Genomic DNA, 16,462 nt, shown 5'->3' on the forward strand with positions numbered 1-16,462 from the left:
TGAAAATAAAGAAGTAGAAAAAAGTGTAATATATCCATTAAATTAAGGAAGTTTATTTAAGAATGAACAATTATAAATTCTTTGGCACAGAATTGATTTTAACCATATTTAAAAAGAAGAAGGGGAAGAAATTTCTGTTATAAACTGTAACAGGTTCTAAGGTCAAAATCTAATACTAAACAGCTAAGAAGGGGTAAATGTCTAAAGGAATTGTAGAAATGGTTACCAGACACTAATCCACATTTCGTGCTATTGACTTAAGAAAAGTCCTTAGAACTCTTCATTATTGTCTTCAACCAACAAGTCTGAATGAATTCATAATAAATATCTCTTGCATACTCTTTTTTTCTCCACTTTTAAATTAGCATGACACTTTTGTCTATTAGCTGATGGCAAAATCATCCCTATTTAGAACAGATGTGAGTTAGCATGTGTATAGATCGAATACTTTTCACAGTCTTCATCATCAGCACATAGATTCTGTTGTGGGCATAGAACACATAGTTTGTGTGGGTTTTTTTTTTAATTATTACTTTGAAACAATCTAAGTCTAGCAAACTGTTAGTCATGTATAACAAAACAAATTCTAAATTTAAATCAATTATTTCTCATTGTCCATATCATACAAAGGTTCCTTTAAACTGGAGTTTAACACAAGTGTGGATTTTCAGCAGCTGGACTTAAGTTCAGTACTTATGTGTCTAAGTTTTCACTCAAAATCTGATCTGGCTGATCATATGCCTCAGGTCTCCTATATTTGTATCCAATGAACATCAATTGTTGTTAATCATTAGAAAGAAGGGGATATGTGGTTAAACAATGATTGCTCCACAAATTTTTAGTAAGAAGAGTAGTGCACTGCTGTTACATTTCTGATATTTCTGTAAATAAACCTGGGGAAAGAACTTAGTTTCTCTAACACTATTTAAAATGTGTTGTTTTTTTTAAGTTTAGTTAGGTCTAGCTTGCTGGTGTTTTTTTGCACTGTCCAATACACTGGAAGACTGTTTCTGAACCTTAATGTTCTGCTGGTTGGGATCCTTCACTAGATATACAGACCGAAATGCATTCACGGGCGAGTAATAGAGACTTTTTGTGACACTGCAGTCCTACTTAAATGACTCTTTTCTGGTATTTTTACAAGCCTCAACCACTCCTTTTCAATTCAAATCTCAAATTCAGAGATCCACTCAGGCCATACACTCATTCACTTATTAATGAGCTTCACTCTACTGTTATTTTAATGCTTAAATATAATTGTGCTTTCCGTCATGTTAACTCTATTTTCCCACATAGAAATCATTCTATCCTGTTTTGATTTAGAAAGCTGGCACTTCTACAGTTGATACCAATATAAACAAAACAAACTGAAACAACAGAAATATGTCATATGGATTGACTTCTGAAACCTCCAGTTTCCTCCAACTTCCTTTCAGGACTACACAATGTTGTATCTCAATTAGCTAATCTTTTTAAGTGTTACATTCTTGCACATTGTCTGTTATACTGTGATTGGCGTTTGAAATATAATTAGATTTTAATAGACTGTGGTAAACTTAGGACTTAGACTCAACTGTCAATTTTCTAATATTACTTCTACCACCTACTACAATTACATTTGATCGAACACAGATAAAAATCAGTGTTATAATGCTAGAAYTGTTTTGTACCTACCAAGTTTAACAAGTTACTCTCAAAAAATATGATTGCAATACTTTGTTTTCAACCACATTTCATACATTTCTAGCATGCTTTGAATAGTAGACAAAGTTAACTATGTAACAAGAATAGGTATCACATAACATAATTTAGAGATAAAAAGCATCAGTCTTACAAAGATGAAAATGCCAGGATTTTTTCATTTCTCCATGCACRAAAGCACTTGCTCTTTTTCATTCACTCTTAACACAAACCTCCAAGCTTTCTAATCCTTTCCTTACACATAAAGTGAGATGCAAAAATAACACCACCTACTTAGGACAAAGTGTCATTATATTTAGTTGCTCTAAAACTTCAAGTTTCTATACATTGTTCCTCCAGATCATACTGATCACCAGACTTTGATACTGATCAATGCTATTACAATATCATAGCCCAATTCAGCTTGCCTTTTGTATAAAATGTCTTAAGTATAGACCTACATTGTTCTCTTGTAACTGGCCTCCACATCACTTATTCGTTTACCCTGACACCATTTTGTCCCATCCTTCAAGCCTGTGCTTCCAAGCCTGTGCTGTCCTCACACTATCCTGTGCTGCCAAATTACTACCACATCAAGATTTTTTTTTTTTTTTGGTCCTCAAAACAGAGTCAAAAAAAGAAAGAAAAAAAAAACTTTTATTTTTGTGGGTAGGAGAGACAGAGGAAGTAGGGAAGAAAACAAGCATCTTGCACAAAACCCTGAAATCATCCAATCATGTCAGAAACAGAGGAGGGAATACTCTAAACTTACATTATTACACATTTTATATACTTGGTATTTCTACCCCAATGCAGTTAACAAGCAAAGGAGTTTTTCTGTTAAACCAATACAAGTTTAAGATCTCTAGTTTTTTGTTTTATTTTGAATAAAGAGTGGAAAGTAGTACTTTATCCAAAAAGTACTTTTGTATCCATGGCTTGTAAATAATAACTTCGAAGATCCCCTCTCAGAAGTATTCAGGCTAAGGCAAAGTAAATTGCCTCCCATGAGACCCATTACATATAATAGATATATTATTAAGACATATAATAAGACAATCAAATATAAAAATGCCTTAATAGAGGGAAATACCCTTACAAAAGGCCCACATCAACAATTCTTCAAGCCAAAAGCAGAAAGTAAAACAATGTCTAACCACCAGCAGTTCATCTGCATTACTTTGCACTAAAAAGTTGCAGAAAATCATGTGTCCAACCAGCGGATGAAATAGGAACACTAAAACAAAAAAGTTGTAAAGTAAATAGAATAGAATAGAATAAAGCCAACTTCTATAGTTCAACTGGGATGGATAAAGCCTAAATTAAACCTAAAGACTGACTTTTTTCAGAGTTATGATTACAAACAGGAAGGAACGCAGGTAAACTAATAACGTGTGTCCTGTACAGAAACTCCATAGATAAAACAGAAATTACTAGCATRTAGTCAGGAAGATACCTAAAGCATACTGGACTGAAGGAGGAATGTATGTTAAAACATGCGTGCGTGCGCACACACACACACACTCACACAAAATCATTCTTATTATTGATCTCATATCCTATCCTATTCATCGCCTTGATGGAATAAGTTACATATAATCCCTCTTCCTCCCTCTCCCTCCGCCACCTGAAAAAAAAAAAAAAAAAAAAAAAAAAAAAAAAAAGGCCAAAAAAGCCAAAAATACATACTTTTGACTGCTTAGCACAACAAAACAGACTGAACTGGTCTTGATTTATATCTGTTTCACATTCTCTTACAACTACTTAAAACAGACCCACAGAAGGCATATATCAACGCAAAAAAATTATATTCATTATTGCATACAAATTCATTAACTGGAAATTCTAAAAAACATTTACATTAGTTAAATCCTGAAGAAATAAGAATACAATTAATGATGCTCAAATTCTGTATTACCTGACAGGATTACTGGTCAAGGACACACGAAGAGATTCTAAGCAAGTAACTAGTCTTTCATCTGTTGATCCAGATTTTAATTCCTGAATAAACTCTTGAGGTGAAATCTTCCTACTTTTCTTGAGGCTTCCCTGAAACACAAAGTACATTCATTTTTGTTTTGATACATACAAAATTAAAACAGGTAAGTGGCTAACCTTCACTTAAGTATTTGTTCTCCATCTACTATGTATGCTGAACGGTGACTACATTTTTGCCAATTTATGATCCAGTCAGTAGTCAAAAAGCAGTATTCATCAAATAAAAATATATCAGACACACTCACTGAAATATTCACTGAAGAATGTATTCTATCTCAGCTTTACAAACATCTTAATTTCTAATACTCAACAGGAAAAAGAAATAACAACAACATTCTTCATAGGGCAAATGTCCACAAGGGTCCCTGTATCCATGTAAGAATATCGATGGAAGAACCAGATCTTTAGAACAGTACTCAGGATATTATTGCAGTAACTTGAGTTCTCCCAAATAATGTAAAACAATTTTCCCCTAAAGATCTCAACAGACTAGAACTAAATTAGACTGGGATTATGATAACAGAATAGCTTTAGTTCTAAGGGTTAAAGCAAAGAACCTCAAAAAACATGGACTTCTTTAGAACCACTGAAGTTCTTCCAGTGAAATAAATCGTAGCCCATTATTTCTCGTATTTGCCATCCATAACAATGCAGCACAACACAAAGACTACTGATGTAATGCCTCTTTTGAGGCAGGAGGGCAGGGAGAACAAGGAAATAGAAGCAAAAATGCAATGTCTAGTTAACGCAGCACAGTGAAAGAAGCTTTGTGCAACACAATGTTATCTTCTCTGCACAGTACATGTTGAAATAAACTGACTTCAAGTTCATCATCATATTCCTGGTGTCAAACATTGCCTAAAAGAAAGTTCAAGATATTAATGCCTTCTTCAGTTAACACTCCATACTAATTTGGAAAATATCAATTTGTTTAATCAAAACAATGGCTATACTGAACTAATAAAATCCTACAATTTGTTATTAAAACTGTAAGTCTAAAAGGCACTGACTCTTTATGTAAGAATATTACATTTTAAGGCATTACACCAAAGACAGAATTCTTTTTAGAGTCAAAAGTCAAGAGGAAAACAAGTCTACTCCACCTAATGTCTGCCTATAATACAAGGAATAAAACAAATATTTTCTACAGAGCATACATAAACTCTAGAAGAGACACATACAATGAGGGAGAAGACCCACATTTGGCCTGATCCAATTGGAAGGTCTCCCTTTTTTGTGAGCAGCGACATATCTATTGGAATGAGAGCTCCCAGCTTGCGTCCAGGCAATCAATTGGGCTAGCTGGGCTGATGTGGCCTTGCTGACTGAAGCAGAGGGTCAGAACTGAAGCTTTGAAGGTTAAACAGTAATGTTTGCCCAGCAGTGCCTAAAGGTGGGTCAGACAGGAACTGTTGGCAAATGCTTCTTAAACAGGATGCTGGATGCTCTCCCATACCAGTTTAGGATGGGATAAGAGAGCGTGATTGTGTAATTATCCTTCCAGGCAGGAGAAGGAAATACTAGGTGCTGGAAGATGTCCATAGAAGGACATCCCTCAGAACCTAGAAAGAGTTAGGAAGACCTGCTGTTAACTCTTGATAAGCCTGTCCTTGGTTGGATTTCCACAGTAATGGCTCTCTGGAACCTCCCTCTCGTTCCCAGGAGCCGCAGCTACCAACTGTGCCCCAGACTCAGCCCAGGAGTAACAACAACCACTAAATTTAAGATTTGATTAAATTGAGAGTTGCTAAATTAACAAAGGACTGAATAAATATACAATTTTGCATTTGTAGTATAAATACTGTATTACCAGCAACTATTTTTAAGGAACCYTATAACAAGATATGTAGGTCTGTACATGCCTGTATATTATTTCTTTAAAATAAGAGTCTGAATTTATGAACATTGTGATCTGTGTGACTCTCACTTGGAATTTAGATCTCAGACAGTGCGCTTGCTGCTCTCAACCTTAAGAGATCGCAGCTGCATAGGCATCATTCGAACTCATTTCCCCCAATTAGTTTCACTTTGGCATTATGAGTGTGCATGTGATTCCTGCTCACATGCCAAAGCCCCTACATATAACACTATTCTACGACACAGCATTAAAGAGAGTTCCTTAACCTAGCAGAGAATCAAGTCCTATTGTTAAGTCAGGAGCTGAAGAGAATTACTTACACTACATTAACAACTTAAAATTATGTACTATCAGTGGTTAGGCAGCCTCATTACGTCATTATATATCGCCTATATAGATTTTTTTTTCCTCATTTTGGAAAACAGGTCCTCAAGAAGTGTGGAAAAACTACACTTTCCTCCTGGAACAGGATGGAGTAGCTTCCGGTAGAGAGATGAAGTTAAAAAAAAATTGGGAAGAATAATTAACACATCAGGGGGTTGTACTGCTATTCAGATGGATCTTGACAAGCTGGAGAAACAGGTCAAGGAGAATCTTGTGAAGTTCAACAAAGGGAAGTGCAAAGTCTTGCAACTGGCAGTGAATAACCCAATGCACCACAACAGGCTGAGGCTGACTAGCTGTAGAGCAGCTTTTCAGAGACGCATCTGGGGATCCTGGCAGACAGCAAGGTGAACATAAGCCAGTAACATGTAACATGCTCTTGCTCCACAGGCAAAAAGAAACTTGGTGTTTGCAATTTTCTTTTACATTTCGTGGTCAGCTCATACCCATAGAATACATAGGTCAGAATTGCCCCTACAGAGGGTGAACTCACTTTAACCAGTTCAGATATTATCTGGGTCCAAGATTTAGCAGCAGGTRTTTGATAATGAGAGGATAACATCTTCTCTAAAAAATCTAATTGGCAGCTTATTCTATAAACAGGTTTTGTATCATATTCCAAGCCATGAATCTAAAACTAAGGTGCTTCCAAAGTAATCCGCCTCATCAAGATGGCATAATAACTTGTGCTTCCATGAGCCTGGCTCCCCTACAGTTTAAATACAGCCATATCTAAAAAGGTATTTAAAAAAACAAAAACCCTCCAGGTCAAAAATGAGAGAAAAAGATCTTAAACAAAAGAAGGCACTCATAACATTAAGAACTACATAACAAAGACTTGATAAAATCTGAAATTTAAAAGCTACGACACTCTAGATTGCACAGAATGCTGCAAATTAACTGGTGAAGAAGAATCAGGGACAAGTGTCAGTAAATGGCTTGTATACAGCGCACAAGCAGTGCACACCTCCTTGTAAATAATCTCCAAACACGTTAAGATTAGGTTTTTCTATGCTAGAGAAGTGTCTCAGGCAGACGCTATGGAATTTGAGTTATGGTTGTGATATAAGGAAGAAATTAAAGTCCCCAGCTTATCTCTGCATAGAGGAGACAACAGATTGACCGGAGACAGGCAACTGACTCTGCTCCTAGCTGCCCTCACAACCCAGCATTTGACTAATTGTTATAGGAGCTCTGCGGGTGGGAATTCTCCTGACAGCTCCTGCTGTGCGTAGACTAATTGATAAGCTCTACATGTCTGCTTAAGTGCAAAAATTAATATCCTGGATGGAGGAGAACTTGTCATTTTCAGTGACTTCCTCCTGCAGTTCCTGCTGTAAAATTGACCAAGCTGTATATAGCTAAAATACTTCTAAATGGTCAGTTAAATTTGTTCCTACTGAAATAGAAATGGTCATATAAACAGTCTTTTGTACATAGTTAAGAAGCCCATAAGCARTGGATTGACTATGCACTGTAGCAGCCATATCTAGCCCAATTGGATCAGGATTTTAAGAACTCACAAGAATGAYGGTTCAGAGAGTCTCATCTGATCCAGCTGAAGACACTGTCACAAGCAATGGAGATTCCCATCAACACCCAGGTAGTCATCAACCACCCTGCCTTAAATTCACTTTCCCATGTGACCATTACCCGTGCAAACGAGCCCCAAAACCATGCATCTATTTTATTGKTTTTTTTGTCTTTTAGAAAGAGAGGGTGGTAAGTTTGTTTTTTTTTTTTTTTTTAAGCACTCAATGTCTGCAAAACACACTCACAGTATCAAGTACCACTTATCATTCACAGTTATACTTAGGCTCTTCAACGTAAAAAGAATATGATACATCTGCTAGTGCTCAAGTAAAATGAGAACTGTATTTGTTACTAATGTGAAACAGATTATATTAGCTATATTTCTGCACAGGAAAAGACGTTTAAGTTCAAAATGCTTGAGTTAACTGAGAAACAGGAAATATCTTGAGGCATCAGTGCCTCTAGAAATTTGATCACTCAGCTGAAGAATAACTGGTCTGTGAACAGATGCAGTATGAAGTCAGCATTAATTAATTCAATTATAACATTACAAGGRAATAAGCTGCACAAGAACAAAATAAATCTAGCTGCAACAACTGTTTAAAAAAACATTTTCTGCATGTTCAACATACAGAACAGTGAAACTTATGATAGGCTAACATTATAGTAATGCGACATTTGTTTCCCCTTGAGTATGGAGTCCACATTGTGGAAATTGATTTTTTTTTTAATTCTTCTGGGTAGGAACTGTATATACTTACATAGCACTTAAAATCTGACCTCAGATGAAGTACAGTACATACAAACAGTTATAAAAACATGGAAGATATATCTGACACTATAATCTTTTACAACAGACAGATCCACACATTTAGTAGGTGGAAATGCACACTCACATAACAGACTGAACAATCGACACATCTTTTTCCAGCTGTTTCCTGATAAATAAGACATGACACAGTGGATAGAAGTTTTATTCAAGATCTTCAAGTCACAATAGTTTAAGCAATATGCAATACAGTGACTTTTTAAGGGAAGAAATATGACTTTATCTAAACATTGTAAATTGCTGAGGAAGCACTRGCAGACTACTCAAGTACATAAACAAAATTCTTCCATGTATACAATTTATGCAGTCAGTCAAATTTTTACCAAGTGCTACTACACACAAGACCTTGAGACTGTTCATCTTTAGCAGTTTTTCCACAGGGAGCCCTTAACATGATATGAAGAGTAATGACAGCAGAATACTTACAGATAATATGTACAGGCATAGCCACCAAGCAAAGTGGAAGTGAAATGAATGACTATTGGACTATGCATGTCAGGAGAACTCTGGCTATGTGTAAGTAACCTTTTTAAGCCCAGAAATGATGGATCCATTCTAAACAGCATCTCATGCATGGGTGAAGCACTGAGGTCTCAGTGCTGCTTATATGAATTAGCACCTAGGTGTAGCCTTGCTGACCCCAGCTCAATTTCTAGATGCATCAGTAGCAGAGCTATGCTTTGTGAATATTGGAAAGGAGTTTTGCAGCTCTGTGAAACAAATTCTGATAGTGARGTCATTGATGAAACTGTCTCTATTGGAGTGCACTCTTATCATTGGAGGCCGCTACATTTTCAGTGACTCAGAAGCTGTATCCTCTGTTCTTCATTTTAATTGTCTTTATAACGATAACTTGTCTTTTAGATCTTTCCACAGAAATCTGATCACCTTGCACCTTGTTTTCGGCATACGAAATCCACAACAGAGACACTTTTGACATGCAGCTTGCATAACCAATTCATTCATTGGAGCAGTGGGGTTTAAGTTATTTTCTCAGTTTAAAGGAGGCCAGGTCATAAAGCTATAGACAGGCTGAAGATGAGGTTTTTTGTCCTCATACAAAATATTTTYCCCCCCCCTTCCATAGGGATGATTGACTCAGATTTTCAACTATCTATCTGAGGAGACAGATGCTAAGAAAGCTATCACAAGGAAAACATGCAACAGTGTGCTTACACTGACATATCCACAACAAGCAAAGCCCAACACAAGGCTCACAAAATAGACACCACAGCATGCCCAGACAGTCTATCTGTACTAGAGGTCCACTTAGGGCCTACCAATAAGGCTAGGCCATGCTCTTAAAACAACCTTGAGGAAGACTATAACCAAAGGGAGACTATAACCAAAAACCACATACACTGACCTCAGCAAATCTCAGGGACTAAGCTCACAGGTTTAACTRTAACTTCTTGATGTTCTCAGGTAAGTCAAGTAATCAAAAGCGTGCAGGTTGTATTAGAAGAAAAACTTCTTCAGCTAGCCTGTTTGTCAAAGAAAAGGACTACCCAGTCTCTTCAAGTCGGATTGTTAGTAAGATAAGGCCTCCTCATGGCCACAGAGTATTTGAGGCAGTAGAAGCCTAAATTACAAGTAGTTTGACACCACCAAGAAGCCTACTGCCTATGAAATAACCCTTCAGTTGTCTCTCTGAAGGGCCAAAAAGGATCTCTGACCAGATATAAAGATACTTGCCCCCAAGGTTTGAAGTTAGAACTTCATCCTCTCTTTCTTTTGAGTATCAAGCAGGGGCAAGAATCAGCTCTAGAAGTCACACTATCAACAGAAAATATATCTCCTTTCAGAGAAAATCTTGTAAGACCAGTCTCTGAAAACGAGTTTGGAAGCAACAGAGTAATGAAGCGTATGAAACTGTTCCAAACCATAACATCTAGACCCATTCATTAGTGGCAAGAGGACTTCAAGACAGAAGAAAGTAAACTAAAATTAGCTGCTGGCTTGAAATGAAGATAAGATTGAGAGATGGGGGAGTAAAATCAACTTCAGAAAATATGAACTATTAAAAGATGTTACTGTAGTATCATTCATAGGAAATCTGAGATAGTATTAATTGCAAATAATATTCAGCAGCATTTAGACAACTCTTCTGAAAAGAAGGCATGATGCCACTTGCATCACCTCAGCCTAAGTAAAAGTTAAGTAAGCACCTTGGGCATGCCATGCACTCTCTCTAGATAGATACCTTGATAGGCCAGCATGCCTGGGGCATGAAAGAGCATACTGACAACAAAGAGTTTGTGAGGAGGAAACTTTCCTATCACACTAGTTCCAGCACTGAGGCAAATTCATCCACAACATTACTATATTCAAAAGTTTGAATTTCTGCATCACAAAAATAGCCTCTTTCAGTTGTGCAGTGGCTGAACACTACTTTCAGTAAAGGATACAAGAGTAAAGACATTAAGTTCAGGAAAGACAAGGGTTTTTCTGCATGAATCAATCTTTCATGATCTCCCACAGCAGAAGCGGGGATGGGTGGGTTGCTGCAAAGGGAGATGGAAAGCAAATAACGCTATTAGGTTCTTTTGTAAAACATTGAAAAATGAGTGGGTTGGAACAAATCAGAGAATGCTTCTACCCTAGGTCAGAAAGCAGGAAGAGAGTCTCAACATCATCATGATACTAAAGTTCCAGAAGAAAATACTGATGCAGCAACTCTGCACAGGCATTCATATCTTATTATCACATCATATTTTATGCCAAACAATTCAGTTCTGAAAAATAAGTGAGGAATTTTGGGGTAYCAGCAACATACAACCCTTAGCTGTTACGTGCTAGGGAACACAATCTAGAGTGCTATGAGATTTACCAGCCTGAAGTTTCCTGATTTCCCATGGAAATATCTTTTTATTAAAAAAAATAAAAAATACAAAATAAATTTAGAAAGCTAAGAAAATCTGCTGAAGTCTCCCCAATCATGGTATCATGGAATTTAAAACTAGGCCTTTTAGCCATAAAAGGGCAAGCAGCTTTGACAACCTTATCTTTAAGTAGAACAATATCCAAACTGTTCTGTCCTGAACCATACAACCAGTTTATTAAAACCACTGGAGCACTGAACTAATAAGATAATTCATTTTAAATAGACAATAATATAATTACCTCATTTAAATTATCATATTTAATGTTTTCCTTTTTCAGTATTTAGTAATAATTACATACTGGCTATTTTTAAATAACTAGCTTTGATTCTTAGATTCTCACTGCTCCATGCATGCAAATATATCAATTCTAGACCAAAGGGTCCAAAAATATAAGCATCTAACACAGAGGATAGCCCCTATTTTGCAAGAATTAAGCTTTTTTTTTTTTAATGTCAACTTAATTCTTAAGCTGCTTAGAACACAATTCTTCACACTACCCTCTAAGACAACCAGTAAAAATCACTATTACAAATAATAATCTATGTAAAAAAATGACTATTACCTGAGTTCATGTGCAACACCTGTTAACATAGTATCACTACATAAATTATGTACCAGCATCAAGGATGAGAAAAGCTAAATAATTAGATAAAAATTTTAAATRGTACTAGAAAGAAAAAGCGAGGCACCAAAAACAGGAAGGCTTCTGAAGAATCTTTGTCTCCACTACCAGTCATATCTCCAGTATAAAGATTACTCTTCATACAGAAGTCACCTCGGGTACGAAAAGCCATCTTTCACCGCAGTTTATAAAATAAAGAAATCTTGCCTTAAAAAAGGGGGGGGAGTTGTCTGTGAGAAATAAAAATCAGTCAGAAAAAAATATGTCTGCACCACTTTTCCTCTCAAGTGGTAAATAATTTATGTTTCAACTCTTTTTTGGCATACTTTAGAGATCTACTTACAGACTTTGAAGCAGTGCTAATATATTGCATCACCATTTCTTTTTTGGTATTAAAATCCTTTTCTCTCAGTGGTGCCTTCTTATCTTCATTTAAATTCATATCCTCCTAATAAGGGAGAGAAAAAAGAAAAAAAAAAAGTTTTAAATGTCTCCCAACAATACTGTTAAGACACTGATTCCAAGGTAGCTTTTCAGTACATATATTTTGAAACAAAGAACTACTAAGGAAAAATTTCTACTTCTAAAGCAAAATAAAAGAACTAAAATATGAACCTGAACAACTGAAAGCTAATATACAGGCAATTTTATGCTACATGCTAATTCAAGCTATTAAAAAGTTTATCCACTTTTCCTAGTAAACCATAATAAAATTAGTCAATTGCATTGAGATAAACGAGTTTTTAAGACAAGATTATGCTAGTAATGGTTGTAATAAAAAAAAATACAGAGAAAAAAGATACCAGAAGAAAAATATTCAACACTTCCTAGAAATCATATAAATTTACCCAAGCCTGCCTCTTCCGAAAGAGATTTTTAAATGATATTCAGCCTTTTGCTCTTTAAGTCTTCCCCCTAGTTCCCAAACACTTAATCCTGGACAGTGGAATCATCTTTGCCCCAACAGTAGTTCACAGAATAAGAGTCACCTTACAATATGCAAGACCTAACTTCTTCACAGAATCACAGAATGGATGAGGTTGGAGAGGATCTTTAGAGATTATCTAGTCCAACTCCCCTGCTCAAGCAGGATTATCGTGTCCAGATGGCTTTTGTATATCTCCAAGGACAGGGACTCCACAACCTCTGTGGATAACCTGTTCTAGTGCTCTGTTACTCTCACAGTAAGAAGTTTTTCCTCACATTCAGATGGGATTTTCTGTGTTTCAGTTTGTGCCTCTCATTCTATTTCYGGGCACCGCTGAAAAGAGTCTGGTCCCATCCTCTTTACAATCCCCCTTCAAATATTTATATGCATTGAAAAGATCCCTCCCTATCTCCCTCAGCCTTCTTTTCTCCAGGCTGAATGGTCCCAGCTCTCCCAGCCTTCTCCGATACAAGAGATGCTTCAGTCCCTTAATCATCTTTGTGGCCCTTTGCTGGACTTGCTGCAGTAACTCCATGTCTCTCTGGTACTGGCAAGCCCAGAACTAGACCCAGCAATCCAGGTGTGCCCTCAATAGGGCTGAGTAAAGGAGAAGGATCACCTCTCTCAACTTGCTGGCAACACTCTTCCTAATGCACCCCAGGATATCATTGGCCTTCTTGGCCACAAGCGCACATTGCTGGCTCAAAGTCAACTTGTCACCCATCAGGGTCTGGTGTCCTTCTCTACAGCAAATCTTGATGATTTGAGCATTATATCAACATCTTCAACTGCTGTCAAAACTACTGTTACAATGAATTCATGCCAACATAAACCTAGAGGTTGATAAAAACAGAAGCAAAACTGCACTCAAAGCCACACAGTAGCTATTCATTGACATTTCTGATGCAATGACTTCTAGTGTTCCAGCATAGAAATGCTCTGATCATTAATCAGTCATGTATCTATATGAAATGGCATTTCTTATTATGCTAGAGATAAGAAAAGCTTTAAAAAACAGTTTATATAYACACACACATATATGTRCATGCACATAGATATTCTTACAGTCACTCAAGTTTAGCAAGAATAACTGCAGTAATTTTGAGCTGAGACTTATAAGATGCATCACCATCAGCTTTCACTAGAATAGTGATAAGAAATCACTGGATAACCACCTCAATATCAAGTTATTGCACCTAGTCAGAAATCAAAAAATAGTCAGCAAGCATATTTACACCTGTAAAATTTTAAGAAARAAAATTAAACACTTCAATTTTATAATACAGTGATAATTTAGTTTCCTTCTCTTTCACTAATTTTATTTATATTGAATAATGTAGAATCAAACACAGTTCTTAGAATTTTAGAGTTTTGTATAAGCCTGAGCTGTGAGAAGACAACGCAAAAAATACTTGATCTCATTAAGCTGAGTTTTTTTAAAATACATTTAGGATAATCTTGTGTAGACTCTGTTTCCCCTCCCCCACCAAGTGTTATTGCCTGCTTTTCTTAAGGCCTAGAAGAAGTTGCTCACTTCGATGCAGTATGCACTTAAATAATGTCTTTGCTTAGACCTATTTGGTACAGAGTACATGCTGTAAAAGGAACCCTCACTCAAGCAATATTAATAATATAGTTTTTTCTTTCCTCAGAAACTACCTTATATATTGGCATTGTTTCCTACAGTTGAAAACAAATGCAAAACATTCCCTTAAACAACTAGAACAGAGAAAATCATACCTAATCTTTTCTCAAAGCTGTTCTGTACTTCAAAATACTGTATTCCTTTCATCAAAAATTTCATGAAGAAACTACCTGCTTATTTCCAAGAAAAAATTCTAGCAGTACATAAGGACACACAAACACATACACTCTTGAACACCTCTTCCTCATGGTGATGGCCATATTTTTCTGTATAACAGAAGTTACRGGAATATTACCAGTTTATCATTTTTCTTCTCATTACTATCTTTCTTATCCAGTTTACTTGAACACAGTCAATGTYAAATCAAGTGTTCTTAAAACTTTTATTTTCTCATCTATCTGGATCTGGAAGAAATAGCTAGGCCCTGACATTATCCTTTTAACAACCACAATCCATGAATCAACTTGACAACTGTCTTATGTAGTACTTGCATATTGCCTAAGATTAAACTAAATATTGGGGGCATTACCTTCACAAGGAATACTGCAATTTCTAGTTTTTCTTGGAAAAAAAAAACAAAACTACAATATTATAATTTATTTAATGATGTGAAACAGCGCATCATCCAAGAACACTGCACTGACACTAACCATTCAATGGCAGAAAACTTTAAGCATAAGCACACATTCATTAAAACATTGGTGGGATCATAGACTGCAAGCAAACAGCATGACCTTCCAAGATACATAAAACAGGGGTAGGGAGAATCTTTTACTTACACGCACACGTTTGGGGGAAATAAAATGTTGAAAGTCATTTAAAATTACTTTTTTCTATCATAACTTTCAGAAGATACTGCTGATTTAAGATGAGACTTATAAACCACAAAAAAGTGTTTTTAGTATTTCAAAATCAAAGACATACAGTAATCATCTGCTCAACATAAGGACACAAATTCYTGTATTAAATGTTCTTTTAAGTGGTAATGTCAAAACCTAAAATTTAAATCAGTTCGTCAACAAATCAATCTAAATATTTTTTGTGTACTATTCAAACTTTTAGCAATTAATTACATAAGTTGTCAGGACTTTTACAGCACATCTGTGACTTTGGACATGACTGTATTTTTGAATTTAAAGCTTTAGAGGCTACTAAAAAAAAAAAGCAGGTAAAAAAAGTACAGATTACTTGAAGTAAATTGCAAACAACTACTTAACTTTTCTTTAAAACCAGAAATTCTCATGAAGTCAAAAAAGTACTATAAATTTAAATTCACAAGAATTGCTTGAATGTCTTTGTGCCATATCTAAGACACTTCTTTAGTTTAAAAAACAGTAAATAAACAAACTAAATAAAGCCAGACTCAAAAATACTAAAGTGTTAGCAATCTCTCTTGTCTTCCAATTATTATCTTGTATAGGTGTTTCTCATTTTAAATAATTACAATGTAATTAATTACCTTTCTGTATTAAATGCAAGACAACTTATGTATGACAACTCTTATTGCCAGGCAACACATCCATTATGATACGCACATTACAAACAAAACTGTAAATGACTACTGACAGCTTTTATAATAAAATTAAAAATTAGTCTAGGTTGACATTAACAGACTTCTTTTTTCTTCCATAAGTTCCAAAAACCATCTTTGGAGCACTGTGCCACAAGATTCCTTTCCATAGCCACATAACTGTACGGTAATACTTCACATGAAAATATGCTTTACATGTATGCTTAATAATATTAGCTTTCTTAAAATTAATATATACACGGTGTTTTTAAAACCCAGAGATACTCTTCTCTTAAATACTAGCCAACTGATTATTTTTATTTTGGTAAAACTAGCCCTAAAAACTTGATTACAGCACTCAGACTGTTCCAAAGGAAGAGAAAAAAAAAGTCACTTAGTTTGATCGAAACTGCAAACCAAAGGTTAGAATAATTAGCTATATAATCCATTGTGACTAAATATAACTAGGCTGGCTTTGATCTGGTCCATTCAAATGTGGATAACCTGAAGAATCCTTTCTGTGTCACATAATATGGCTAAAATAGTACTGATTCTTCTTTGATAAATTACTGTAAGTGCTTTGTTATTAC

At 35.6% G+C, this 16,462-nt stretch overlaps 1 protein-coding gene across 1 annotated transcript in view; it reads right to left on the bottom strand.

Annotated features, from left to right (window-relative positions):
• The window catches only part of DIAPH3 (diaphanous related formin 3), a 238,573-nt gene that overhangs the window by 199,366 nt on the left and 22,745 nt on the right, over positions 1–16,462 (bottom strand). The window contains exons 4-5 of the mRNA XM_085309483.1: positions 12,133–12,237; positions 3,599–3,729 (exon numbers count right to left, since the gene is read on the bottom strand). Coding sequence (XP_085165609.1) covers positions 3,599–3,729; positions 12,133–12,237 — 236 coding nt within the window. The remainder of the gene's footprint in view (positions 1–3,598; positions 3,730–12,132; positions 12,238–16,462) is intronic.

This window comes from Rhea americana, unplaced genomic scaffold, assembly GCF_003343005.1.
Source record: "Rhea americana isolate MKP2758 unplaced genomic scaffold, rheAme1 scaffold_3, whole genome shotgun sequence".
In the NCBI taxonomy this organism is placed as follows: Eukaryota; Metazoa; Chordata; class Aves; order Rheiformes; family Rheidae; genus Rhea; species Rhea americana.